The sequence below is a fragment of the Melanotaenia boesemani genome, chromosome 19, assembly GCF_017639745.1.
Source record: "Melanotaenia boesemani isolate fMelBoe1 chromosome 19, fMelBoe1.pri, whole genome shotgun sequence".
Taxonomy (NCBI): Eukaryota; Metazoa; Chordata; class Actinopteri; order Atheriniformes; family Melanotaeniidae; genus Melanotaenia; species Melanotaenia boesemani.
Genome location: NC_055700.1, coordinates 2321346 through 2346114, shown reverse-complemented (window position 1 = coordinate 2346114; position 24769 = coordinate 2321346). Strand labels below are relative to the sequence as shown.

Genomic DNA, 24769 nt, shown 5'->3' with positions numbered 1-24769 from the left:
ATTATTATTATTATTATTATTATTATTATTATTATTATTATTATTATTATTATTATTATTCGTTAATTTAGGGGGGAAACTAGAAAGAAATGACAAAAGAATAATTCAAACACCTAAAATCTAGCGGCTGGAAAAAATAAATGAGAGGCTCAGAACTTGCACACAATATTATATATTCCATTTACCAGTTCTATTTTATTTTCAGTGTTATGTCTATACTATTATTTCGGGATAAACGTGTATAAAATGTAAATACAAATTAATAAAGTTTTTTCCTCGTTTGTTTTCAAACTGTACACAAACACGCTGGCGCCACCTGCTGGATGGAGGCTGAACCGCCAGAACGGAACATGTGAGTTGGTGCTTTGTGTGATCGATATCAAAGAAGAAATGGCACGGATACTAAGTTAGGGGCGAATTACCGACTACATTTCCATCTAATCGGTGATCTCTGCTGTACTTGATCTGTCCAGTGTGGAGAAGCGGGGAGGACCGGGGCGCTGCCTGGCTGTGACACCGCGGTGGTGCTGCTAATCAAGCTAACTTCAGTTAACGCTAGCTGCACACTCCCGTAACAAAAAAGATGGCATCTGTTTCTATTCCCACATCCACCAGTGCCCTTTTGCTGGACATCGAAGGAACCACCACACCAATAACGTTTGTTAAGGTAAATTTATTGACAGTGTTACTGCTTGTACAGCGGTGCTAACAGCTGCCTGTCACGCACAGGGACGCAGGCAAACCCGGATATTTTCGTTTTATTAAATCAATGGAGTCGTAACAAAGGCTCACACTGGTCTGGTTCAGTTTATATCGTTCGCATATATGTTGGTATATTGAGGAAGAAGCAGGTTAAATTGATCTTTTTTTAGCATTCATGATCGCGAACCAGACACAACCCGTATGATGCCTCCAGGTCCCACAAGAATATTCGTAACTACGAGACTTATCGTAATCACGGATGTCTATTATGCGTTTAAAGTCGAGATCAACCATCAGAGCCAATATTAAAACCAGTGCCTTTCATTCTTGAACGGCCATCCTTTTAATCATGCAACATTTATCCCTTTATTTAAGTAGTCAGAAAAGTGGCTATCGATTAGTTTACGTCCATCTTTTCCCATGGAACTTGAATGCAGCATAATTCGTGCGTTCACTCTCAAAGGAAGGAATGAAACGGGAATAAAGATTAAAAATGTCCTGTAAATGTTGTAAATTGGAAAAAACGAGCCCATTTTGTGTCTCCACCCCAGGATATCTTGTTTCCCTACATCAGGGAGCATCTTGAGGATTACCTGTCCACTCACTGGGAGGAAGATGAGTGCAAACAAGATGTTCATCTCCTGAAGAAACAGGTGGGAAGATGAAGAGTTTTTATCTGCAGTCCATGATGATGAGATGAAATGTGTCAGCAGGTTAATGAGTGATAGAGGGGCTGCAGTCATTTATTGTTTACTTTCTTTTACCTATATACTGTAAGTGGGGGCACAGTTTAGGTTTGTATGTAATGTTTTGATGGAGGATTGTTATTTTACTCAGACTTCATGCAGCTGATTTTGATATTGGAAGATAAAAACTTCTGTAGGAAACAGAAAGGTCATTTCTGTTTTTCCCACACATTTTAATGCATAAATAACCAATCGTAATATTTTTGCCTCGGGCGTCCTGACAGATTGAGGAGGACATGAGGCAGAACCGGGCGTGTCCTGTCCACACCGTGGACCAAACGGTCCACACAGATGAGGAGAAGGCCATCCGGGAGGTCGTGGAGAGTGTGCTGTGGCAGATGGCTGCAGACAGGAAGTCCACAGCACTCAAACAGCTGCAGGGTCACATGTGGAGGGCAGCTTATACTTCTGGAAGAATCAAAGGCGAGTAAGTACATTGGTCATTTTCCTCGCTATTAAACGTTCAACTTTTACACAAACTCTGCTGAAACCTGACAGTTAATGCCCTGCTGTCACAACGGGACTTCTCTTGTGGTTATTTTCCAACATTTTCATTGACTTCTTGACGCTTTAGCTCGTAATCAGCTCACTGGGAAACATTTATTAATAAGAGCATCCCAAACAAAAAACCTCCACACGGCTAAAACACGCAGTCACATGACAAACAGGAAAACGCTAACAGGCTGCAGCATCTGGAAAACACTGAAGATAATCTGCCAGAGATGTTCACATGTCCTTCTTTTGAAGTCTTAAGTCTTTGTCCTCAAGTCACAAGTCACTAGTTGTAATGAGCAGTCCACCATATGACACCTGCCATCTGGTTTGCTTAGAAGATGACTAATGTCCAATCTATCTTTATATCTATCTATAATGTCTGATGTAAAATCTGTACTCAGCCTTCATCTACCGGTAACATCACTGTCCCTCTGCTCTGGATGATTTCTTTGTTATACTGAATTTGTAAAACCTGTAGATGAAAATGGAAATGTTTTTAGCTTAGTAAATATGTTCTTAACATAACTTATCCATGAGTTTTTAATGTGAACCAAACACAATCTGGACCCAGTGAGAAACTGAAAATACTAATTCTGCAGTTCGTGGCGTTTTGTCCTGACTGTAGAGAGGAGGGCCAATATGCTGCACTTTGTTCAGGATCACCGGCTGTCGTCTTTGAGCCGTTTCCCTGCATCAACACACCTGAGGCCTGTTCCAGAAAGCAGGTTATGTCAAAACTCTGAGTATTTTAACCCTGAGTTGAGGGAAGGTATGGGTTGTCCTTTCCAGAAAGCAAGATTTAGTCTTATCCTGAATCTGTTACCATGGTAACTGACTCCATGATGTGAACCTCCTCACTGGCAGGTTGATCATAAAGAAACCCTTTCTACCTGTCTCCGCCACCTGAAGTGGCTTGTTGGAAAGCCTTTTATGTTTCCTAGTTATCTTGAAACTTGAGCGTTGGTGATGTTACTTCCGTTCTGCGGAATGTGTGTTATTATGCTAATATAGCTCCTGAACCTGCTTAGGTATTGCATGGTTGAACTGTCTAACTATTCTGTGTTTTATGTGCATGTTTTAATACTTGGTAGTGCGTTTTAGTATTTAATCAGGTACATGTGACCGTGTAATAAGCCCTTGTTGGAGTGTGATAGGTTATCCAGCTTTAAGCTATATCAATTCAGACCAGCAACACCCTCCCACACTGTCCCGCTCTATCACGCAGCTGTCAGACATGGGTTGTCTGTACCAATATGATTTCAGAGATTTTAGAAGCTGAATTAATACACACTGATTTACATAGAGAGACTTTCAGAGCTCAAACATATGTGATATAATTTCCTTTTTTAATATCTCATCAAAAGGTACTGTTTCTAGTCGCTCTGGTTTTTCTGCTGTACATGTCCAACACGACACGCCATGAACATGAGATGACGTCACAGCAATGTTGGTACTTTGCGTGGAAATCATTTTTAAAAATGTCTCTTTATTTATATTGGTGGCAACAGAGAACATTTTAGATCGATGATGGTGTGTTGAGTTATCAGGAAAGTCCTCGCACGTGTGAATTCATATTTCCATAAATGTGTGATGTGTAGAGATCGACTGTCGGCCTCTCTGGATCTCAGCAGACGGTGTCTCCTCAGCATCCTCTTCCTCCTTCCAACCCAGAGTTTCTATTAGACCCAGAGTTAGTTAAATGTCCCTTCTGGAACAGGTCTCTGATCCACATTATCCCAGTTATGTACAAGCCTCTTAATGAGCCATTAATAATTAGCAGCAGGTAAACATGTAAAATCTGCAGGACAGTGGCTCAACAGGTCTACAGTCAGTAATTCCTGCACTAGTGGGCTTGAAATAACTGCGAGATGAGAAAATACTAAATTTAAACTTTTTAAAATTAAATAAAAAAATTAAACACTGTGCAGCTCATTGGGCCTCATGGTAGTGGGATGGAGGGGCTTCATATTATTATTTTGTATGAAAACGGGGTCTGCAGAAAAACTTTGGGAACCACTGAAGTAAAACATTCACCTTTGATCTATTTAGCAGCTTATTGCCTCTCACAATAACAGCTAATGCTAAGACAGGGGGCTCTCACATTAGCAGCTAATGCTAAGACCTGGGGCTCTCACAATGACAGCTAATGGTAAGACCGGGGTCTCTCACATTAGCAGCTAATGCTAAGACCTGGGGCTCTCACAATAACAGCTAATGCTAAGACCGGGGGCTCTCACATTAGCAGCTAATGCTAAGACCGGGGGCTCTCACATTAGCAGCTAATGCTAAGACCGGGGGCTCTCACATTATCAAATCAAATCAAATCAAATCAAATTTTATTTATAAAGCGCTTTTCATGCAAAGGCAACACAAAGTGCTTTACATAGTAGAAATGAATGCATATTAAAATGAAAAAAAAGAAAATCACAGAACAAAAACAATAAGCCCTTTACACACCCAGTTATGTGACAGATTAAACCCCCCCCCCCCCCCCCCCTTCAACCATCCACACACACACACACACACACACAAACTCTTAATATCTGTCTTTGGCTTGGCGCTGCTGTGAGGAAACGGCATTTTTGGGGACCCATTTACACCAGGAGCCAGTCAAGCCATGTTTGCAGAGGGCAGACCAAGCAGGCTTGACTCCCAGAGTTTAGGATCCCCATAAAGAAACACTGGAGTTAAAAATGTTAAAAATGTTAAAAATGTTAAAACAGTTAAAACAACGATAAAATAGGGAAACAGTTAAGAAGCTATAATAAAATATAATAAAATAAAATAGATAAATGAGACAGATAAGATAAGATAAGGTGAGATAAATAACAGAAAATGAATAAAGTCAAATCAAAAGGCTAAACTAAAAAGGAAGGTCTTGAGCCTCTTCTTAAAAACATCAACAGTCTCTGCAGCCCTGAGGCTCTCTGGCAGGCTGTTCCACAGTTGAGGACCAAAATGATGAAACGAGGCCTCACCGTGTGTTTTAGATCTAACTTTGGGAATAGTTAAAAGGCCGGTACCAGAGGACCTCAGGGTCCGCGAGGGCTCATAATTTGAAAACAAGTCAGATAAATAAGAAGGCCCAAGACCATTACGACATTTATAAACAAGTAAGAGAACCTTAAAATCAATCCTGAAGCGCACGGGGAGCCAATGCAGCGATTTTAAAACCGGTGTAATGTGTTCCCGCCCCCCGGTCCTCGTCAGAACTCGTGCTGCCGAGTTTTGCAGTAACTGTAAACTAGAAATAGACTTTTTGGGAAGACCAGAGAGCAGGGCATTACAATAATCTAGCCTGCTGGAAATAAAAGCATGCATTAGCACCTCCGTGCTGGCAAGAGAGAGAAATGGGCGAACTCTGGCGATGTTTTTAAGATGATAAAAGCCTGTCTTTGTGACATTTCTGATGTGTGAAATAAAATTCAGCTCAGAGTCGAAAAGGACACCCAGATTTCTCACACACTGAGAGGGTTTGAAGTTTTTCAGTCTGCAGGAAATTATCTCTCTCTTGTCTTCAGGACCGATGACTAAAACCTCAGTTTTGTCCTGGTTGAGCTGCAAGAAATTCTCTGCCATCCATGACTTTATGTCTAGAATACAGTTTAAAAGGGTGTTAACTGGCTCTAGGTCATCAGGAGACACGGCGATGTAAAGCTGTGTATCATCAGCATAGCTGTGAAAGTCAATGCCGTGTCTCCTGATGACGTCCCCAAGTGGCAACATGTAAAGATTAAAAAGTATTGGGCCTAAAATTGAGCCTTGGGGAACCCCACATTTTATGTCATAGATTCCTGAAGAGCATGTATCCATACTCACCAAGAACTTTCGATCAGCCAGATAGGAGTAAAACCAGTTAAGAACAGTACCTGAGAGGCCCACCAGACTTCTCAGTCTGTCTAATAAAATCTGGTGGTCCACTGTATCAAAAGCAGCACTAAGATCAAGTAGCACCAGGACATTAAGTTTCTGAGAGTCCAAATTACGTCTAAGGTCACTGACAATCTTTAAAAGGGCCGTCTCGGTACTGTGGTTTGTCCTAAAACCAGACTGATACTTTTCTAAAATGTTGTGTTTGTTTAAAAACCCATGTAATTGAGTATAAACAACCTTTTCTATAATTTTACTTAAAAATGGTAGATTGGATACAGGTCTGTAGTTGTCAAGGATGTTGCAGTCTAAATTACTCTTCTTCAGAAGAGGCCGCACCACAGCTGTTTTACAGGCAGATGGGAAGACACCTGTCTGAAGAGAGCAGTTTACAATATTTAAAAGCTCAGACTCGAAGAAACCATAAAATGTTTTTAAAAGAGATGTGGGAATGGGGTCTAAAAGGCAGGTTGTTGGGTTTAGCTGGGAGAAAACTCGACCAAGCATCTCTGCATCAACCAGGACAAAACTCTCCAGTGTTTCTTTGGCTAAAAACAATGCTTCAGATCTGTTAAAACTAAAATTTTGTTGTGATACAAGACTGGATCTAATAGCATTGATTTTACTTCCGAAGTGACATGCAAAGTTCTCACATGCGTTGGCTGATGGCGACATGGTGGACTTGTTACCCCCAATATTTATTAAAAGGTCGATGGTTTTAAAAAGGAATTGGGGGTTGTTTTTGTTATCTGTAATTAGGTTTGAGAAGTAGTGTGTTCTTGCCTCTTTAACAGTTTTATTGTAATTTTTGAGTTGTTCACGTAAGATTTCATAATGTATTGTGAGTTTGGTTTTTCTCCATTTTCTTTCAGCTCTCCTGCAGCCTTTTTTCAATTTCTTCATTTCTCCATGGAGTTTTTGATTGTGTTTTTAATGTTTTTGTTTTAAGTGGAGCTACTGAGTCAATGGCAGATGCCAGTCTTTTGTTAAAATTATCTACAGTAAAATCACATGATGCAGATAAAATCTGAGCAGGAGTTCGATTTAAAATGTCAATAAAATTTGCAGCCACTTCAGAATTAATATACCGTTTCCTCACAGTTCTCACCGGGGCCTGCCGCTTGCTAAAACTGGTGATGTTAAAAAATACACAGTAGTGGTCTGACACAGCCAGGTCAACAACAGAGGACACACCAGTGGACAGGCCGTAGGTTATGACCAAGTCCAGGGTGTGTCCCCTGTTGTGTGTACACTGTGTGACGTACTGCTTAAAATCCATATTATTTAAAAGGTTTAAAAATTCACTGGTATGGGGATTACCACTATTGTCGATGTGTAGGTTAAAATCACCAGTTATTAAAATCTTGTTGTATTTGATATGTATGGTAGATAAGAACTCAGAAAATTCTTGAATAAAACCAGAGGGAGGATTTGGTGGTCTATAAACTGTTATAGCTAAAATAGGCGGATTGCTAAAAACAAAGGAATGATGCTCGAATGAAGAATAGTTTGTCAGTATTATTGGTTGTGCGGATAATGACCGTTGAGCAATTGAAGCTGTTCCACCACCCCTCTTACCTCCCCTGATAGAAAATAAAAAATTAAAATTTGGTGGGGAAGCCTCGGTGAGAATAACTGATGCATCAGCGCCAAGCCAAGTTTCTGTCAAAAAGAGACAGTCAATGTTATTATCTAAAATCAGATCATTAATAATAAAAGATTTATTTGATAATGATCTTACATTTAAAAGAGCCATTCTAAAAGTTGTAGGTAAGTCCAATTTTGGGGTTGTTGATGATGGATCTAATACAGAAGTTGTTTGTATATGACGGAGACATCTGTCAGAGCTACGAAAATGTAAATGGGAATGTTGATAATTTCTACTGGTGATGTGTACTGGAATATGATGGGTAACAGAGACGGTGTTAACTGGAAAGGATGTGTTCTGACCGGATTGTCAGTCTGAAAGAGCTTTGCAGGATTGAAGGGTGAGATTAATGTTCAGAGCAAGGAGTTGAGAACCTGCATAGTTGAGGTGAAGGCCCTCTGATTGGAAGAGGTACGGTCTATTGAGAAAGGTGGTGAAATTATCAATGTATGGGATATTAATGGAGTGACAGTAATGTTTTAACCAGATGTGGAGTTGACGAATTCGGCTGAACTTAATGTCTCCAAAACGTGGTGAGGGTAGTGGTCCAGAAATGATGCACTGTGTATTTAGCTGTTGGATGTTGTGGATGAGGTTGATAAAATCTGCCTTCAAAGTTTCTGACTGTTGGAACTTGAGATCGTTTGTACCTGCATGTATTACCAGAGTTGAGGCTGTGGGATGTTTATGAGTCAGTTGGTGGGCAGAGTTGAAGATGTCATTGACTGTTGCACCTGAGTGGGAGGATGTGTGGCACCTGTTCATGCGGATGTTTCGAACGATGGAGTCACCAAGGACGAGCACGCGAGGACCAGCTCCAGCCGGCAGCCTCACAGGATCCACGACACCAGCAGCCAACATGGGAGCCTCTGCGGCGGCAGCCAAAGGAGGAGAGACCACGGCGGTATCAGAGGCAGCAGACGGCGGAGACGAAGCTCCTTCCCTGGCAGGGTGTTTCCGGGCGGGGCTGCGGCGAGACGCGGCGTTTTCCTTTACCGCGGCTCTAAGGAGCTGTCGCCGCTTTGTGGAGGATGAGCCCCGGGATGACCGCCGGGAACCGGGCGCCTTGGTCTGCGCAGAGCCGGTGGCTGGTGCAGTGTTGGTCGGCTCCGGACCGACAGCGCAGCTGGATATCATCCCTTCGTCAGGAGGCGGTGCCGACAGGACCTCGAAGCGGTTTGATAAAACCAGGGCGGATGTTTTCTTGGTGCGGCATGTTACCTCGGACCAGAGTGGCGATCTTTTAGGTGTGGAGCTGGATGAAGGCCGGGGAGAGGTAACGAGATCCCATGGCACGGTGTCCTGAAATGCCGATTTCAGCGAGGCTATGCACAGTGACTGCTGGTGGGCCACATCCAGCAGAGAGTTAAGTATTTCACTCTTGGACCTCAGCTCTTCTGATAGCTTCCGGATATCTTCCCTCAGGTTAGTGATCAGTTTGTCTTTTGGTTCCAAGCAGTTATCCGGAAGGGTAGCCATCTCAAACCGATAGCTAGCAGTGGCTGGGGCTTGTTGACAGCAGCGTTCCCACGCTGTCAGTCGGCGGCTGACAGTAAAAAGCGAGGAACTCGCTGGTTAAAATTAAAAACAATCCTTCTCCACCGTAAAAAGGGAGCTAAACGTTCGACTGGTAAAAAGTTAAAACGATATAAAAAACCGTTAAAACCGTTAAAACCAGATAAAATCCTCAGTCAGCGGCATTAGTAGCGGTGCCCGGTCAGAGTTTCTGTGGAGGTGGAGCAGCTAATGCTAAGACCGGGGGCTCTCACATTAGCAGCTAATGCTAAGACCTGGGGCTCTCACAATAACAGCTAATGCTAAGACAGGGGGCTCTCACATTAGCAGCTAATGCTAAGACCTGGGGCTCTCACAATGACAGCTAATGCTAAGACCGGGGGCTCTCACATTAGCAGCTAATGCTAAGACCGGGGGCTCTCACATTAGCATCTACAGCGTCTATCAATTCACTGAATTTATACTTGTGCGGCGCCTGCGTGCGGTCGGCTACGGCGTAGCTGACGCTGGTGAGTTTACTCCCACACTTGAGCGTAGGGGATGCGCGTTGTTTTGGTTTCATGTTGTAGTTTCTCCTCCTAATCTGAAGGTGGCAGCAAGGGTGGTATCGGGCGGTAAGCTCACCAGGTCAGAATTCTTTTGATGGTTCACTTCAGTTTGGTACGTATTTTTGATTTTAAACAACAATGGCGTCCAGTATGGTTCAGTGTCTTTATTAGCTTGTGGAGGAAAACAAAGAAATAATTTGATCAGCCTCTCATCAACTTAATCCATTGGGTGTTGTTTTAAAAATGGCGGTTACTACACAAATTCAGTCTAAATCCCTCTTTTACTTTATCAGGACAGTCATTGAATAGTCTTGCTCACACAACCCTCTTCTCCAGCCCCAGGCATGTCACAAATGGAAGTTTAGGTCAGTAACAATTTACACAGAATTTAACACATAAGGAATTTAACACATAAGGAAAGGAAAAACGGTGATACAAACACCAAGTATTAAGTAAGGTTCAAAAGTGGCCATAGGATGTCATTGACCTCAAAGATGCAGGTAGATGGTTCTAATCATTAGGAGCCTTTGAAGAAAGTCCGCCGACCTACCTCCTTCCGAACTAAAGGAACAGCAAAGGAGAGATTTTCCGAGTTTCATAAGGAATAGGTCTAAGTGTCATCATTTTTGCTGCAGTTTCTACAAACTGCTCATGATAACTTTGAAAGTTTTTGCAAGTAAAAGAAAAACTGACAGGTCTTGATAATGTTGGGCTTTTGCAAACAGAATCTATCCAGATGTGGTTCCTTCCATTAAAACATGGCGAGAACGCGGCCTGAAGGTCTACATCTACTCCTCGGGAAGCGTGGAGGCTCAGAAACTCCTGTTCGGATACTCTGTCGAAGGAGACGTTCTAGATGTGAGTAAATCTCTCATTGTCCACCGACTCTCCTGCTTTTAGAAGAAGTCTTGAAACTGAATTTACACAACTTTGAAAAGCTTTGCTGCTGCACAACTTTTGATTGCATGGTTTTTATTTAATGGTTTCAGTTATTTGACGGCCACTTCGACACCACGATAGGAGCTAAAGTAGATGCTAAAAGCTATGAGAGGATTGCAGAGAGGATCGGCTTCCAACCTGAGGAGATCACCTTCCTGACAGACGTAACCAGAGGTAAGCTTGTTAGCAGCATGTTAGCAGCATGTTGGCAGCTTTCCAGCAGCATGTTAACCTGGTAATGACATGCTAGCAGTAAGTTAGGATGGTAAAAGCATGTTAGTAGCATACTAGCATTATGTTAGCAGCATGTTAACCCTTTCAGAATCCATTGGAATTACATTGATAGCATAAATGCTATGCAGGTGACAGCATCTGGTGGGTTTAAAGGGTTAACAGCATGCTAGCAGCATTGCAGCAGCGTGTTAGCAGCATGTTAGCATGCTAGCAGTATGTCAGGAGCTTGTTAACAGCATGTTAGTAGCAATATATTTTTAACATCTCAGGGCTCTGGTCATTAAAACAGTGTTTTAAAAAAAACGTTGGAAGTTTTATTCAAATTATTCAATCTAAAAACTCAAAACATGTTCAATTCATGTTTACTTTCAGCATGGCTGTGACCCTGATTATTCTTATTATTTTAAGAAAAACTACATAATTATAAACACAGTGCAGTTATTGAGCTCATAACAAAGCTTTTTTTTTTTGCATTTGTTCCTCCTTTCTTACTAGAAGCTAATAAAAGTTGAATAATTGCCGACTAGTTTCTTCACTGTATTTTTGCTGGTGGCAGATTGTGTGGCGCGCTGCTGCCCCCTGCTGTTCAGTGTTTTAACTCCTCCAGGTTTATGTATAACTTCCAGAAAGCAAAACTGATCTCAGAGAAAATTGCTGGAAATATAAAGAAAATGTTACTCACAGTGAAAGAGCTGTTTCAAGCTGGACTTGTTATTTTATAAACAGGAAACAAACCTATCTGGAGGCTTGCTAGCGCTCTGTTGGGGTCGGGCTTAGTTCTGGATCTGTTCTCACTGGTGGGTTTGTCGTTGCAGAAGCGAAAGCTGCAGAAGAAGCTGGGGTGAACGTCCTGGTGGTGGTTAGGCCTGGAAACATGGAGCTGACGGATGAGGAAAGCTCCCAATATAACCTCATTACCTCCTTTAGCCAGCTCCAGCTGACGGGATGTGTTTAACACAGCGAGGAGGGTGGCAGGAGCCTCCAGACGTCTCTTCATGTCCACCTTTTCCTTCTCTTCTTTGTGTCCCCAACTTTTTACAACCCTGGTGTTTTCTGTCATTCCACATTAACAGCCGGAGGTGCTGGGACTCCGTTAACCACCTGTAGGGCTAACTAAGTCTCACGTTCCACCAGGATGGATTATTAGAATAACCTGAGTGGAAGCTCACTGAATGAACTGAAATTACAGTTTGAAGCAAACTGCAGATGAACTGTGAGGGAGTTGTACCTTTTTAACTCTTAGATGAAGAGAATATTTGACTGCCACTTTCCAACTGTATGTATATGTGTGTGTGTGAGAGCCATTTTTGTTCACGTTTCCCGCTCGTACACTTACAAACGTGCTGCCGTTTTACCTGTGGTCCTGTTTTAGAAAGTAGAAAACTCATCCCCACCTCTGTCTAAACCCCTGCAGGTGTGTGTGTCTTTAAATGTAACATCTGTGGTTTCATCTGTAAAGAAAACGATGTTAAAACTTGCCAAACTGATGATCGGTGTGTAAAACAGTGGGTATTAATCAGGAAATGACCTTCCAATAAATGCCTTGTCTCACTCAGCGTGTCCTCATGTCCTGATGTTCAGCTTTGTTGGTCATGAAGTAGTTAATGATGCAGAATCAACAGCATCCAGCTGTTCACATCAGCCGATTTCACGGAGTGAACTTGGTGTCATAAGTCATACATATGTAGGTTATATGTGGATGAATCAGACCTTTATTGTCATTGCACAATGCCTAACGTCACCTAAGTTGAAATGTGAACCAGTCAGTGTTTCTGCAGCATTAACAGCATGTTTAATATCTTTGGGTTCTTCCTGGTGGGTAGAAGCTGTTTCTTTATTCCTGTTTCCACCATATTTATTGTGTTTATACGGGCGAAATGGGAAAAGTGCCAGAATATCCGATTCGTCCTACTTTTTGGGGACCGTTCCATTTGGGTTGTAAATGACTGATGTGACCCAAACGGATGGATTTTGACAATCCGCTGATGGTAGGATGAAGTGGTTTCTGGCAGACTGGGTTCACCACCGTACAGACCCGACCTGCGCAGATTTAGCTTCCATCGCAGATTTGAAGCCAGGAAATATCTTTGTTTCTGGACCTTTGGTGATAGAAATTCTAATTGTAAGGCTTCAAAACCAGCAGAAACTTAATAAGCAATGAGGATTAAGGGGTTTTGGTGGATTCTGTTTACCACTGTGGCACGTACATCCCCAAAATCAGCTTCTCTGGCCAAGATTGTCAAATTCAGATTTTAATATGGGATGAGTAATAACTGCGTCAATGCATGAAAAGAAATGAAAGCATTAGAGCATTAACACTTTAATTTACACAGCCCTGTTAAAAATGAACAACTATAAACAACACTAGTCCTTTACTTGGTATTAGATCTCATTAAGTATGATTAAACCGAACCAACTGTGTACATGAAGACCCTCACATTAATCCTTGCCCCCTTACACACGAAGCTTCTTGTGAAACATGAAATAACTGAACCAAAACTAACTTTTTTTCTTGTTATTGCTTCCTCGAGAACAAGAACAAATGTCTGTCCTTGCAGGAAATGTAACAGGCTTCAGGTACGTCTGGCTGTGGATCAGGGTCTACTGAACCAAACCGTCCCCTACCAGCCCAGACTTGTGAAAACGGGACTTTAGTCCTTGTTTCGATTTATCTGTATTTTCTACCAGACGACAACAGTTCCAACAGGAGGTGACCAGGGTGGGAAGTGTCTTTAACAAAGTTCTGGGTTTTTCTGGGGGAGCAGTTCTTCTAGGTGAGGAGAGGGCATCCCACGATCTCTATAGAGAGCCCATGAAAGGACACCAGCAGTCTCAGGGTGATGTCGTTCTTCCTGAGCACCCTCAGGAAGTAAAGTCTCACCTGGGCCTCTTTTTTTAAGTAGCTCAAAGGTGGTCAAGTTGTCCATGTGGAGTCCCAGGAAGTTTAAATTCTGAGCCGAGCATCTGAATGTGGAGCTGAAATGGAGACTCATCAGACCAGCAACGTTTCTCCATCTTCTATTGTCCAGTGTTGGTGAGTGTGTGTGAATTGTAGCCTCAGTTTCCTGTTCTTAGCTGGCAGGAGGCACACGGTGTGTCTTCTGCTGCATCCTGGTCCAGACAACTGCTGCTCTGGATGTTTTCTCTTCTTCAGACCATCTCTGGAAACCCTGGAGATGGTTGTGGGTGAAAATCCCAGTAAAGACCAACAACCATGCTACATCCAAAGTCTCTTAAATCCTCGTTCTTCCTCGTTCTGATGCTCAGTTTGAACTTCAGTAAGTCGTCTACATGAATACATGCTGCCATGTGATTGGCTGGTTGGATATTTGTGTTAACCAACTAAAACGTGGCCGCTGAGTATAAATGAGAGCTGAGATTACAGAATTAAATGAGTGGAAGTGATTGTGTCGGGTCCACTTTTAAACTGCTGCTTTTAAAGTCAAAAGGTGATAAATTTACAGACAGATGTCAATAAAAATTCCTTTTATTGATATAAGTTGGGTACTGATAATAAATCCATGCAGTACAGTATGTATACTGGTAGAAATATGAGCAGAATCATTTGAAACATTTCTAAATAATCTAAAGACCATATAAAGAAATAAAACTCTAATAAAGACAAAATGGAAAGTAAACTGCACTTTTAAATGCAACAGACAGGTACATGAAACAAACAACTTACAAAGTAGTGATTGTAGTTTTCTCCAGAGTGGCTGACTGGAGGACAAACTTAAAGCTTAACACGATTGTAGAACACAAATAATGAGGACTGATTCGCTCCCTGGATGTCCCGTCTTTGGATCGTTAAAAAACCTTCTTCTAGCTGACCTGTAAGCTGGTCCTCCAGATGGTCCCGACGCTGGTCCTGATGCCGGTCCCACAGCTAGTCCTCCGGATGGTCCCGACGCTGGTCCTGATGCCGGTCCCACAGCTGGTCCTCCAGATGGTCCCGACGCTGGTCCTGATGCTGTCTGAACACTGTGGTGTCCGACTCGCTGATGGGATGGTTTTTGGTGTTCGTGCACACCACCTCCAAGTGGATGTGACGAAATTCGACAGCAAACGTGCCGATGAAGATGAGGAAGAACATGACCAGCGCCCACTGGCATCGAGCGGCGTGCATGAGGGAGAACGGGACGAGCGCTGCATCAAAGGAGTTAAAGAAGAAGTGGAGAGACTGTAACACCATAACGTTTGATGAGAGATTATATATCTTTTATTTTCATTATATTTATTATATAAAATATTTCATTATATGTATATTATATATAAAAATATAATAAAAGAAAACATTCAATTCTACAAATAATTTATTTTTAATAGAAAATTTTTTAAATATTAACATATGTATTAAATATATTCTATATTTAATACATTTCTATTTTATACTAACTTTTTTCTTATTTTAGATCTCCATTTTATTTCACATATTTACACATTTATATAGTTGTTATTCTATTTACATTTTTTTTATCATATTTCATTCTATGTATTTTATATATAAAAAAGCAACATTTTAATATGAAAATAGAAATTTATTCAATAAATACATTTTAATTTTAGATATTTTTAAACACATTTGAAAAACTTTTATTATTAGTAAAGTATTAAATATAGTCTATATTTTATTTTATACATTAAATTTCTGTTATTCTGTCTTTATTTACATTCAGTATCCCAAACGGTAAACACAGAGAAACACTGGTTTAGAAGATGAGTATGTAGCTGTCACTTTGTTCTTATTTAGCTTCTTTCTGTTTGTTTTTTGCCTTTTTGTTTAACATTAACCCGTGTTTAGTGTTTTCTGAGTGTAATCCCAGCAGACATCCAGAGGCGCGCCCCTCTTTTCAGCGACCGTGCAGGAAAGGATACCGTAGGCCAGAATGAAGCAGAGCGTGATGGAGGCAGACAGCAGGAAGCGAGCGATGGCGACCGGCCTCCCCTCGTTCTGCAGGTTGGCTCGCAGGGTGATGTAAGACTGCACCCAGCAGTACAGCGTGCCCAGCCCAAACGTCATCAACGTGCCCACGTTGTGAATCAGCAGCATATTAAATAACTAGAAAATCAGAGCGTTAGTGAGTGTGAGTTCGTCCAGAGTCTGGATTTATCCTGCAGACGACATTTCACCTGGAAGTTTCCAACGAGGGTCATTCCAAAGCAGCCGACACAGAAAGCTAGCATGCTAACGAAGTTTAGCCAGGCTTTGTCTGACCTGTTCTTCAGCTGAAGGTATCTGAGGATGCCGATGATGAACCCTGAAACAGAAAACCAGTGAAAACTAACCACCCTGCATCACACGGCACATGATCTGAAAGCTTTTCATATGTTCAAGCTAATGAAAGACCAGGGGCCGTATTCCTAAAGATCCTCGGCTCAGAGTTGCTCCTAGGAGCCAAATCCTAGAACGATTCTTAGAATCATAAACATTTGTTAGAATTCCCCCTCAAAGTGAAGAGTAGATCCTAGTAGAGATGAAAGGTATTCCTGAAGAGCCTCAGATCTTCAGAGAGCTCCTCAGGTGAGATGGACTTGTAAGAGGCTCAGGAGTTCCCTGAGCAGAGGAGGAATGGTGGAGGAAGCAGACGGAGAGATGCTCTGTAACACTGGATGACGGGGAATTAACTCAACGCTACACACTGGACGGTGTTCGTGTTTGTTTGTGGATTCTACCTGAGAAACGAGCTGATGCTGACCAGCTGATGCAGGAGCAAACGCTGCTCCTCTGTCCAGCTTCTGTTCTCGGTCCACTGGTTTGTGGTGGATCTGGATGCCGACCAACGCTGCTTCTATAGGCCGGTTTCACCCCGTTAATACAAAACAAAGCCTGGTAAATAACCCAGTAAATAAATAAACTATCAGCATGAGAAAACGGTGCAACGACGAGGTCTGTAGGATCGTTTTAAAGTACAGCTTTCCATTTAACAGCCTTTCTGTTTAAGTAATATTTATAATCACACAGTTGTCATGGAGATTCGATTCTAGGATTAATTCGATTGATCTAACGGACCGTTCTATGCTCATTATCACCAAAGGTGTGTTTCTGTGCGGCTTTTAGGATCAACCAGTCACAGCTTCTGAAATGATGACTCATACCTAGCAACAGTCGCCCAGACCTCCTCACTGAGACGCGTTTCTGTCCATTCCTTCTGAGAATGTTCTGGAATCACTGTTGACCTGAAACTCCTTGCTAGGAGCTCTGAGAGGTTCTTAGAATCTTTAGGAATACGGCCCAGATGTGGATCAATCTGCCAGGAAACATCCGGCTAGAGTCCAATGGAAATGGGAATCATCTAACTTCTAACATCAGCTGGATCCTCTACAGAAAGTCTTTAATTACCCAGAAACGCTGCCAGACTCATGACCTCGCTGAAGAAGCAACTGGCTGGTGGAAAGTTTCCTGCAACGCTGAGAAAGGAAACAAGGCAAGAGGAGTTAAATGGAAACACCGCTCTGCTTTTTATCCTTCGAGGAGTGAGGAAAACAGACGCTTACCTTATGAAGGGAGGATACAAAGATCCATTTCCTCTCCTAGAAGAAGTAAAACTGAGATGAATCCAGGAGATGAAGTCATGTTCTACAGTAAATGATGGAGAGATTCGTACCTGTACTCTGCTGTGCTCAGCGGTGTTATGTTCTCACTGTAAACTGCCATGAAGTATCTGAAGAAGAGCAGTAAAAGAGGAAGGTCTAATAAAAACACGCTGCAGCAGAAGGTAACACACAGGTGAAACCATCAAAGACACTTTTACCGTCTCTGAAGCTCTTTTTGTTGTAAACATTTATTCCAGATTGTGGTCAGTTTGCGTCTCCGTCATAGTTTTGTTGTTTTGACATTTCTGTCCTTATAAAACATATACAAATAAACATTTTTCATGCATGATTGTGCATGAAAGAAGGAACGTTTCTGACCTCTGACAAGTTTTGATCACATTTGAGCTGGATTTGGTTCAAATCTACGGTGGACTAAAGGAGACAAAATTATTAAAAATGTGTCAATAGAATTTTAAGCTTTGTGTTATATAATATCAGTTTACCTTATATTTTTATTTCATTGCCTAATTTAACTCTTTTTAAAAATTATTTATATTTTTCTTTTAGATTTATTTGAAATAATCCATGTAGGTTTATGTGGGTGGCATGGCTCAGCCCAAGGGTTGCTGGTTCGATCCCTGGCGGGAGAGTTCATGTCGAGGTGTCCCTGAGCAAGACACCGAACCCTAAACTGCTCCTGATGGGTCGCGGTTGAGCGCCGTGCATGGCAGCTTCCGCCATCAGTGTGTGAATGTGTGTGTGTGCTTTATATGTAAAGTGCTTTATAAGTACAAACCATTTACTATTTATATTAATCAGTGTAAATTATTTAATTTAGTAGCATTTAATAACATGTTAAAGGGTTATTGAGTCATGTATGTATTACTTTTTTATTAGGTTAGTTTCAGACGTCCATAGAGAGAAATGAATGGAAGAAAAAGTTGAAGACATCTGCAGAAACAGAAAAATCCAAATAATCACCTACTGTCAGGATAATGAAGTTTTTGTTTAACACATAGCAGGAATATTAGCCCGAAACTGATAGTTCACAGGTTGATGTTGGTAATATTTTGTCTCATGTCAGAAAAATTTCTGTGATCCTGCTCTGTCTCCAGGTCGTTGCCATGGTGACTGCCCTTGTCTGGGGGGCTGGGGGTCCTACACTGCAGCCCTGTGGCTGTGATGTGGACCCCGGCCTGCCCTAGCCTGGGTGGTTCCTGTGGTGGTACCCTCTGTGGTCATGGGTGGGCTGGCTTCTGGTGTGACTGGATCCCTAAGATATCGTTTCCTCACAGCAGCGTGGAGCCCGATGTTTTCTTTTTATTACTACTTTTATACTTCCTTTCAGTACAGAGACAGTTATTAGTGATGGGAGTTCATGTTTGTACAGAATGGGGTCTGGGTGGTCACAGCAAGTGTGCATGAAACTTGGTTTGTATGTGTGCGACTGTGTGTGAACAATTATGGGGTGTGCCTTTTTATTTTTTGTTAAAATTTTTGATGTGAAGGCTTTTAAAATTTTGTATTCAATATGCATGATTTGTTTTTATTGTGTGCAGCACTTTGGGTTGCCATGTGCATGAAAGGTGCTCTATAAATAAAATCTGATTTGATTTAATTATATCCGGATGAATCTTCGAATCATAGAAAATCAGAACTGAAATAAAGATTTTCTCACAACACCAGCAAGACAAAAAGTCTAGACTGATGGCAGAACCAGACAGAGCCAAACAGAACCAGATGGAACCGGACAGAGCTAGACCTAACCAGACAGAACCAGAGGGAATCAAACAGAACCGGACCAAGCCAGATAGAACCAGAGCTGCTTTGTTCAGCACAGAACCCTGCAGATGAGCTGCAGCCTGGATGCAGAAATGTACAGATTGTGTACATGTGAAGGACAACAGAAGCGAGTGGAACTGTCCTGCAGTCTGAACTTTGTTATCACTGAGTGTCATGTGTTGGTTCATTTCTTCTTTTTCATTTTAGGTCTCGGTCACATTTCTGTCATTGGATCATGTGACTGTCCCTGTAATGTTAGCGTAGGAGTTTTCTATAAATGGGTCATTTATGTCTTATTTTAGCATTTCATGTGAATGAAAGGAAGTAATTAGAGGCTGAACTTACACCATCCACAATCCAGCAGCAGTGCCCACAGAGAAGAGGGGGGGGAGGAAGGCCCACGGGCTGAAAGTCATCATCGCACCCTCTCTAAAAACAGAAGAGGCTGCATTAACCTGCATGAACCAGATTGTTTTTCCTTAAAACTTAAATCACCTGAGACTGATCATCAGATTATGAAGCTTCCTGCTGTTTCCTAGAATTATTTTATTTAGTTAGATTAATTTTAACCTTCCAGATTCAAAACAGAACGATTTTCACCTAAACTCACATCCTTTGCACTCAGAACTTCAGATCCGACCATCTCTGACTGATGAGGAACTGTGCTACAGCAGAAGGTGTTTATTAGAGGTGTTACACAGGTAAATATCTCAGGAAGCCATCGGCCAATGATGATGATGATGGACACCTCTATCAATAGTCAGAGTCAGGAGGATCCAGGGATAAACTCCACATTCACCTTAGAAACACCATGTCTATGATGAAGAGTGAGGAGTGAATCCTTCACCATAAACCTCCTTCATCTCCATGGAAACCAGCAGGACCTTCATGGTTCATGTTAAACAAAGGCAGAGTCGTAGGAGAAACATTAGCAGAGTTTTTAGAGCTGGAATCAAACTTTTCTCCACAAACAGCAAAAGTAAGACCTGATTCTGGCAGAGATGACGTCAGTCTGAACGACTGAGATGTTACCACAGAAATCTACTCAGAGACAAACGTAACGTAACTGCTGATGACTTGTGTCACATTATCAATGACCAGCTTGTTTTCGACTTTTCCTCCTGCTCAGCAGCAGTGTCGGCATGTAAAATGTTCACTGTTTGTGTCTGAACTGGATCATTATATCCATCTGCAATGTTAAAAAATGTGTGTGAACTTTAAAACCTTTTTCTTTTCTTTTTATAAGTGTTTCCAGAAGGACCCGTTTCTCCATGTCAAGCTTTATTTGCCTTCAAATCTTGCCTCTCACTATAAAAAAGACAGATCAAAGCAGTGTTTCTTTCTCGTGTTTATGCTCCGACCTTTCCTCCATCTGCCCCCGGTCAGCCTGCTCTTCAGCCTCAGTCCGAGTCTTCCTCCTTTTCACTGCCAGAGCCGGTAGCGTTGCCTGTATTAGAAAGACATTTTAATTCAGATTCCATATTCAGCCCTGGATAAAGTATTATTATGACATAGAGATGGTTTTTCATGCTTCACCTTCATTAGCCTAATTGAAAGTTTATTTCTGTCATCTAACTTTTCTTTCCATGAATGTGAGCATTATTTCAGATCCTGCTCACTCCTGACCTCCCATCTGTGTTCAGCCCAGACCTTCTTCACCCACTTCAACAACACTTTCTTTTGTATAGATGTGCATGTATTAAGTAGATGCTCTCTATCTATACTAAGTGTTGTAGCCCTTTAATGTTTCTATAAAAGGGATTACTTATAGTTTTCATACAGACAATAAAATTATCCTGTTTGGTGGAAGTTTGTTTCTGGGAGCTTCATCCATCACCTGAAACCAAAGCCTGAAACTTGCTGAGGCAGGGCTGTGGGAAGCTGCTTCGTTGTGGCAGAGCGTCTGTTAACAGCTGATACCAGCAGAAGACGTGGTGGTCGTACGTACACGTGGGACACTAAAGAGATTATTATTATTTTTTTAACATCATAGATGGATATTATGATCCAGTTCAGATACAAACAGTGAATATTTTACATAGCTTGTGTCTAGTCAGAAGGTGTGGTCGTGTTTTTCTTTCTTTTCTAGACCAGCGAGAAAAACAACATACCTCAGATAGATCAAAGTTTCATTTTCACAAATAAAGGTTTCACAAACCAGAAATGTTTTCATTCATCTACGAGATGTTTAGGGTACTTCTAGTCCTGGTTTGAAGAGTCTAGGTATTCTAGTTTTGTTTTTTTTTAAATCAGGACCTGGTCTAATGTGGTCCAGATGCCAAAAATGTCATAAGATTAACCTAATTTGCATTTTCACAAATAAAATAAAAGTTCCACAAAACAGAAACCTGGATGCTATGAAGGACATTTCAGTCCTGGTTTGAAGAGTCTAAGTGTTGTAGTTTTTATCAGGGCCTGGTCTAATGTGGTCCAGGCTGCTACAAATTCATTAGTCCGTCTAAAAAAGCTAATATTTACAACAATGAAACAACACACACACTTCCAGCTGCTGTATAAAAACGTCCAGCTGTTTTGTGTGTTGTGTGCTTTCAGGTGTGCTGAAATGAAAAACAACCGGAAGTGAGCAACAACACCGTCAGACCTGCGCGCGTGTCGTAAATAAGCGAGTGTTGTGGTGGTTTGGGGAAAAGTAAACGTGGTCCTACCTGTGTTTGTGGTGGGAAATCTGTCCCCCCAGCCCAGGAGGACCGGATTCTGGGTGGAGAGGATATAATACCCGACAGGAAACGAACTGCTACTGGAATCCGGTCATCTTAGCTCTCTGTCGGTACCACGTGCCGGTTTCTCTCCTATCAGAAGAGCCGCCCATCAGTGTTTTCGTTTCTGTATTGAAGAGCACAGGGGCGGACCGAGAGGCAGAGGGGAGAGGGCTATTGTCGGTTGTCTCTACTGATTTTAACCATTTCATTTTAACTGGGGATTTTAACATCCACATAGATAACATGATGGATGGTAATGTCAAGGAATTTCCTTCCATATTGGATGTTTGGTTTGTGGCAACATGTAAAAGAACCGACCCACATTCGAGGTCACATTCTGGACCTGGTTATTTCAGGGTGTTGATATTTTTTCTGTTGTGGTCACTGACTCGGCCTTGTCTGACCATTTTAGTATTTTGTTTGATTTACTGATCACTCAGAATGTTTAACCAACCTGCCCCTCGGTTAGGAAGAGGTACATTAATGAAAGAACAAGTGCTAAGTTTGTGGAGGCCATAGCTATGTTACCAACAACCAGTGCAGAGTCAGTTGATGGACTCCTGGATCATTTCAATCTGAAAATCTTGAATGTAATGGATGCTGTTGCACCGATAAGAATCAAGAGCAACTTGAGCAAACAGAAAACACCATGGAGAAACACCACTGTGGTTACCAGCCTAAAAAGAGAATGCAGAAAAACTGAGCGGAAATGGCGGAAAAATAAACTTCAAATTTACTGTGAGCTGTTATAAACAAAGCCTGTGTAACTATAACAATGAGCTATGAAGTCCAGAGAGCTGCATTTATCTGAAATGATTAACAGGAATGTCAACAATTCTCTCTGTTTGCTATGATTGAAAAACTTACTAATCCTCCTAAACAGATAAGCCCTGAGCTCCTTTCCACTGAGAAATGCAACCAATTTACCAACTTTTTTAGCCAAAAAATTAAAACAATTAGGCAAAATATTAATTCCACACAGTCAAACAAGAAAACTAGTCTGTGTCTAAAACCCGGAAATAATTCTGATGTCATGTCGCAATTTAAAATGGTGAATTTAAAAGTCCTACAAGAAACAGTTTGGCATTTGAAATCAACAACATGCATTCTGGACATGATACCATCCGACTTTTTAAAAACAGTTTTTACCTCAGTAGAAAGTGATCTCCTACTGATAGTTAACAGCTCACTGGCATCAGGCATTTTTCCCAAGTCACTAAAGATAGCTGCTATTAAGCCTCCTAAAGAAAAGGACTCTAGACGCCTCTATAATGAACAACTATAGACCGTCTCTAACCTCTTTTATTTCCAAGATTATTGAAAAAGTTGTATTTCACCAGCTTCATGACTTTTTAAATGAAAGTGGAAATCTTGATAAATTTCAGTCCGGCTTCCGACCTCATCACAGCACTGAAACAGCTCTGGTCAAAGTGTTAAATGACATTAGGTTGAATACTGGTTCTGGTCAAGTATCAGTCCTGATTCTGGTCTAGTATCAGTCCTGGTTCTGATGGATCTCAGTGCTGCATTTGATACTGTAGATCACAGAATCCTGTTTTCAGGCTGGAAAACTGGGTTGGACTTTCTGGAGCGGTTCTTAACTGGTTCAGGTCCTATTTAGAAGGCCGGAGTTATTTTGTTACGATCGGCAGCTATGAATCCGAGCGAGTGGCCATGACTTGTGGAGTCCCCCAGGGGTCAGTCCTTGGACCTCTTCTGTTCAACTTGTATATGCTCCCTTTCGGTCAAATATTACAGAACTATAGCATTAGTTATCAAAGTTATGCAGATGATACACAACTTTATGTGTCTCTGTCACCAGATGACTGCAGTCCAATAGACTTAATGTGTCAGTGTCTGGAGCAAATAAACACCTGGATGAAGGAGAATTTTCTACAATTAAATGAAGACAAAACTGAGATTATTCTGTTTGGTAGAAAGAGAAGAGGGTCAGCTTTGGTAAACACCTGGAGACTCGGGCTCTTAAAACCACCGACCAAGTTGGTAAACTGGGAGTGTTGATAGACTCAGACCTGACTTTCAGCAGCCACATCAAAGCTTCACTAAGAAGCTTTTTACCAGCTCAGAAACATCAACAGAATTAAAAGTTTAGTCTCCCAGAAAGACCAAGAGAAACTCATCCATGCATTCATCTCCAGTAGACTGGATTACTGTAATGGTCTTTAACAGGACTTCCTAAAAAGAGCATTAAACATCTGCAGCTCATCCAGAACGCTGCTGCTAGAGTTTTAACCAGGACTAAGAGATCTGAACACATCACACCAGTTTTAAAATCTTTACACTGGCTTCCAGTTTATAGTTTACACTGGTTTCCAGTCAGTCACAGAATAGATTTTAAAACTCTTCTGATATATATATATCCCATGTGCCTATACATGAAATCTACATGACAACCTTTAACTTAACTTGCTTTTAATAATTTTAATGTAATTTATTATTTTATTGTGTTTTATGTAAAGCACTTTGAATTGTCCTGTACAAGAAATGTTCTGTACAAACAAACCGTCTTGTCTACTAAATACATTTTAGATTTAAAGAGCAGTTAAATAAAAAAGATCATTTAAACTTTTGGTCTTCACCTGCAGACCTGTACATCAGCCGCCAGCTTCCTGTTGCAGTCTGAGTTCATCTGATCCAGATCTTTTAACGGACCCTCAGACTCGCTGCAGGACTTGAGGAGTCTGTTTTTTCCAAGCAGCATCCAAACTGCTGTTATTTTACAAAGTTTGGACTCTGTGGACCCTCATAAACAGAGCTTTGGTTAATGAGCAAAGATGAGAAATGTTTAACCTTTAAAGAAACTTTTCTGGTTTGGCTTGTGAAACATAATGTTGTGGTTGTTCTGTTTTTCGTTTTGCTTCCCTTTTTTTTTTTTAAATCCCTTTAGTTGTTTTCTTACATTTTGTATTTATCTTGAATATCTGTTGCCATTTTGCAGTTAACTTTTAAGCATTTTAAACCACTTTGTAACTTTTGCCTCCTTTAATTACAATTTTATTTTCATTTATAATTAGT

At 41.3% G+C, this 24769-nt stretch overlaps 2 protein-coding genes and 1 long non-coding RNA gene across 6 annotated transcripts; 1 reads left to right on the top strand and 2 right to left on the bottom strand.

Moving 5' to 3' along the window:
* The first annotated feature begins 247 nt into the window (after positions 1 to 247).
* On the top strand, positions 248 to 12248 carry enoph1 (enolase-phosphatase 1). 2 transcript variants are annotated; one of them, XM_041970461.1, is made up of 7 exons: positions 248 to 352; positions 474 to 667; positions 1254 to 1355; positions 1673 to 1875; positions 10250 to 10382; positions 10514 to 10637; positions 11513 to 12248. In XM_041970461.1, exons 2-7 carry the CDS (start codon positions 584 to 586, stop codon positions 11650 to 11652), a joined length of 786 nt encoding a protein of 261 aa, XP_041826395.1. In that variant the 5' UTR covers positions 248 to 352; positions 474 to 583; the 3' UTR covers positions 11653 to 12248. The 2 variants fall into 2 exon arrangements, with proteins under 2 accessions (XP_041826395.1, XP_041826396.1); XM_041970462.1 differs by lacking the exons at positions 248 to 352; positions 474 to 667 and having other exon boundaries at positions 1273 to 1355; positions 1661 to 1875.
* A 1920-nt stretch (positions 12249 to 14168) lies between these two features.
* tmem150c (transmembrane protein 150C) lies at positions 14169 to 21834 on the bottom strand. 3 transcript variants are annotated; one of them, XM_041970665.1, is made up of 10 exons: positions 21680 to 21834; positions 20375 to 20460; positions 19359 to 19442; positions 17303 to 17359; positions 17193 to 17228; positions 17038 to 17105; positions 15828 to 15955; positions 15573 to 15756; positions 14604 to 14843; positions 14169 to 14543 (listed from the first exon to the last, which is right to left on the bottom strand). In XM_041970665.1, exons 2-10 carry the CDS (start codon positions 20383 to 20385, stop codon positions 14431 to 14433), a joined length of 921 nt encoding a protein of 306 aa, XP_041826599.1. In that variant the 5' UTR covers positions 20386 to 20460; positions 21680 to 21834; the 3' UTR covers positions 14169 to 14430. The 3 variants fall into 3 exon arrangements, with proteins under 3 accessions (XP_041826599.1, XP_041826601.1, XP_041826600.1); XM_041970667.1 differs by having other exon boundaries at positions 14169 to 14843; positions 19359 to 19445; XM_041970666.1 differs by lacking the exon at positions 19359 to 19442.
* On the bottom strand, positions 16135 to 17031 carry LOC121630386. Its single transcript, XR_006008522.1, has 2 exons — positions 16794 to 17031; positions 16135 to 16524 (listed from the first exon to the last, which is right to left on the bottom strand). It is a non-coding gene; the product is annotated as an uncharacterized LOC121630386 (long non-coding RNA).
* Positions 21835 to 24769: the final 2935 nt, after the last annotated feature.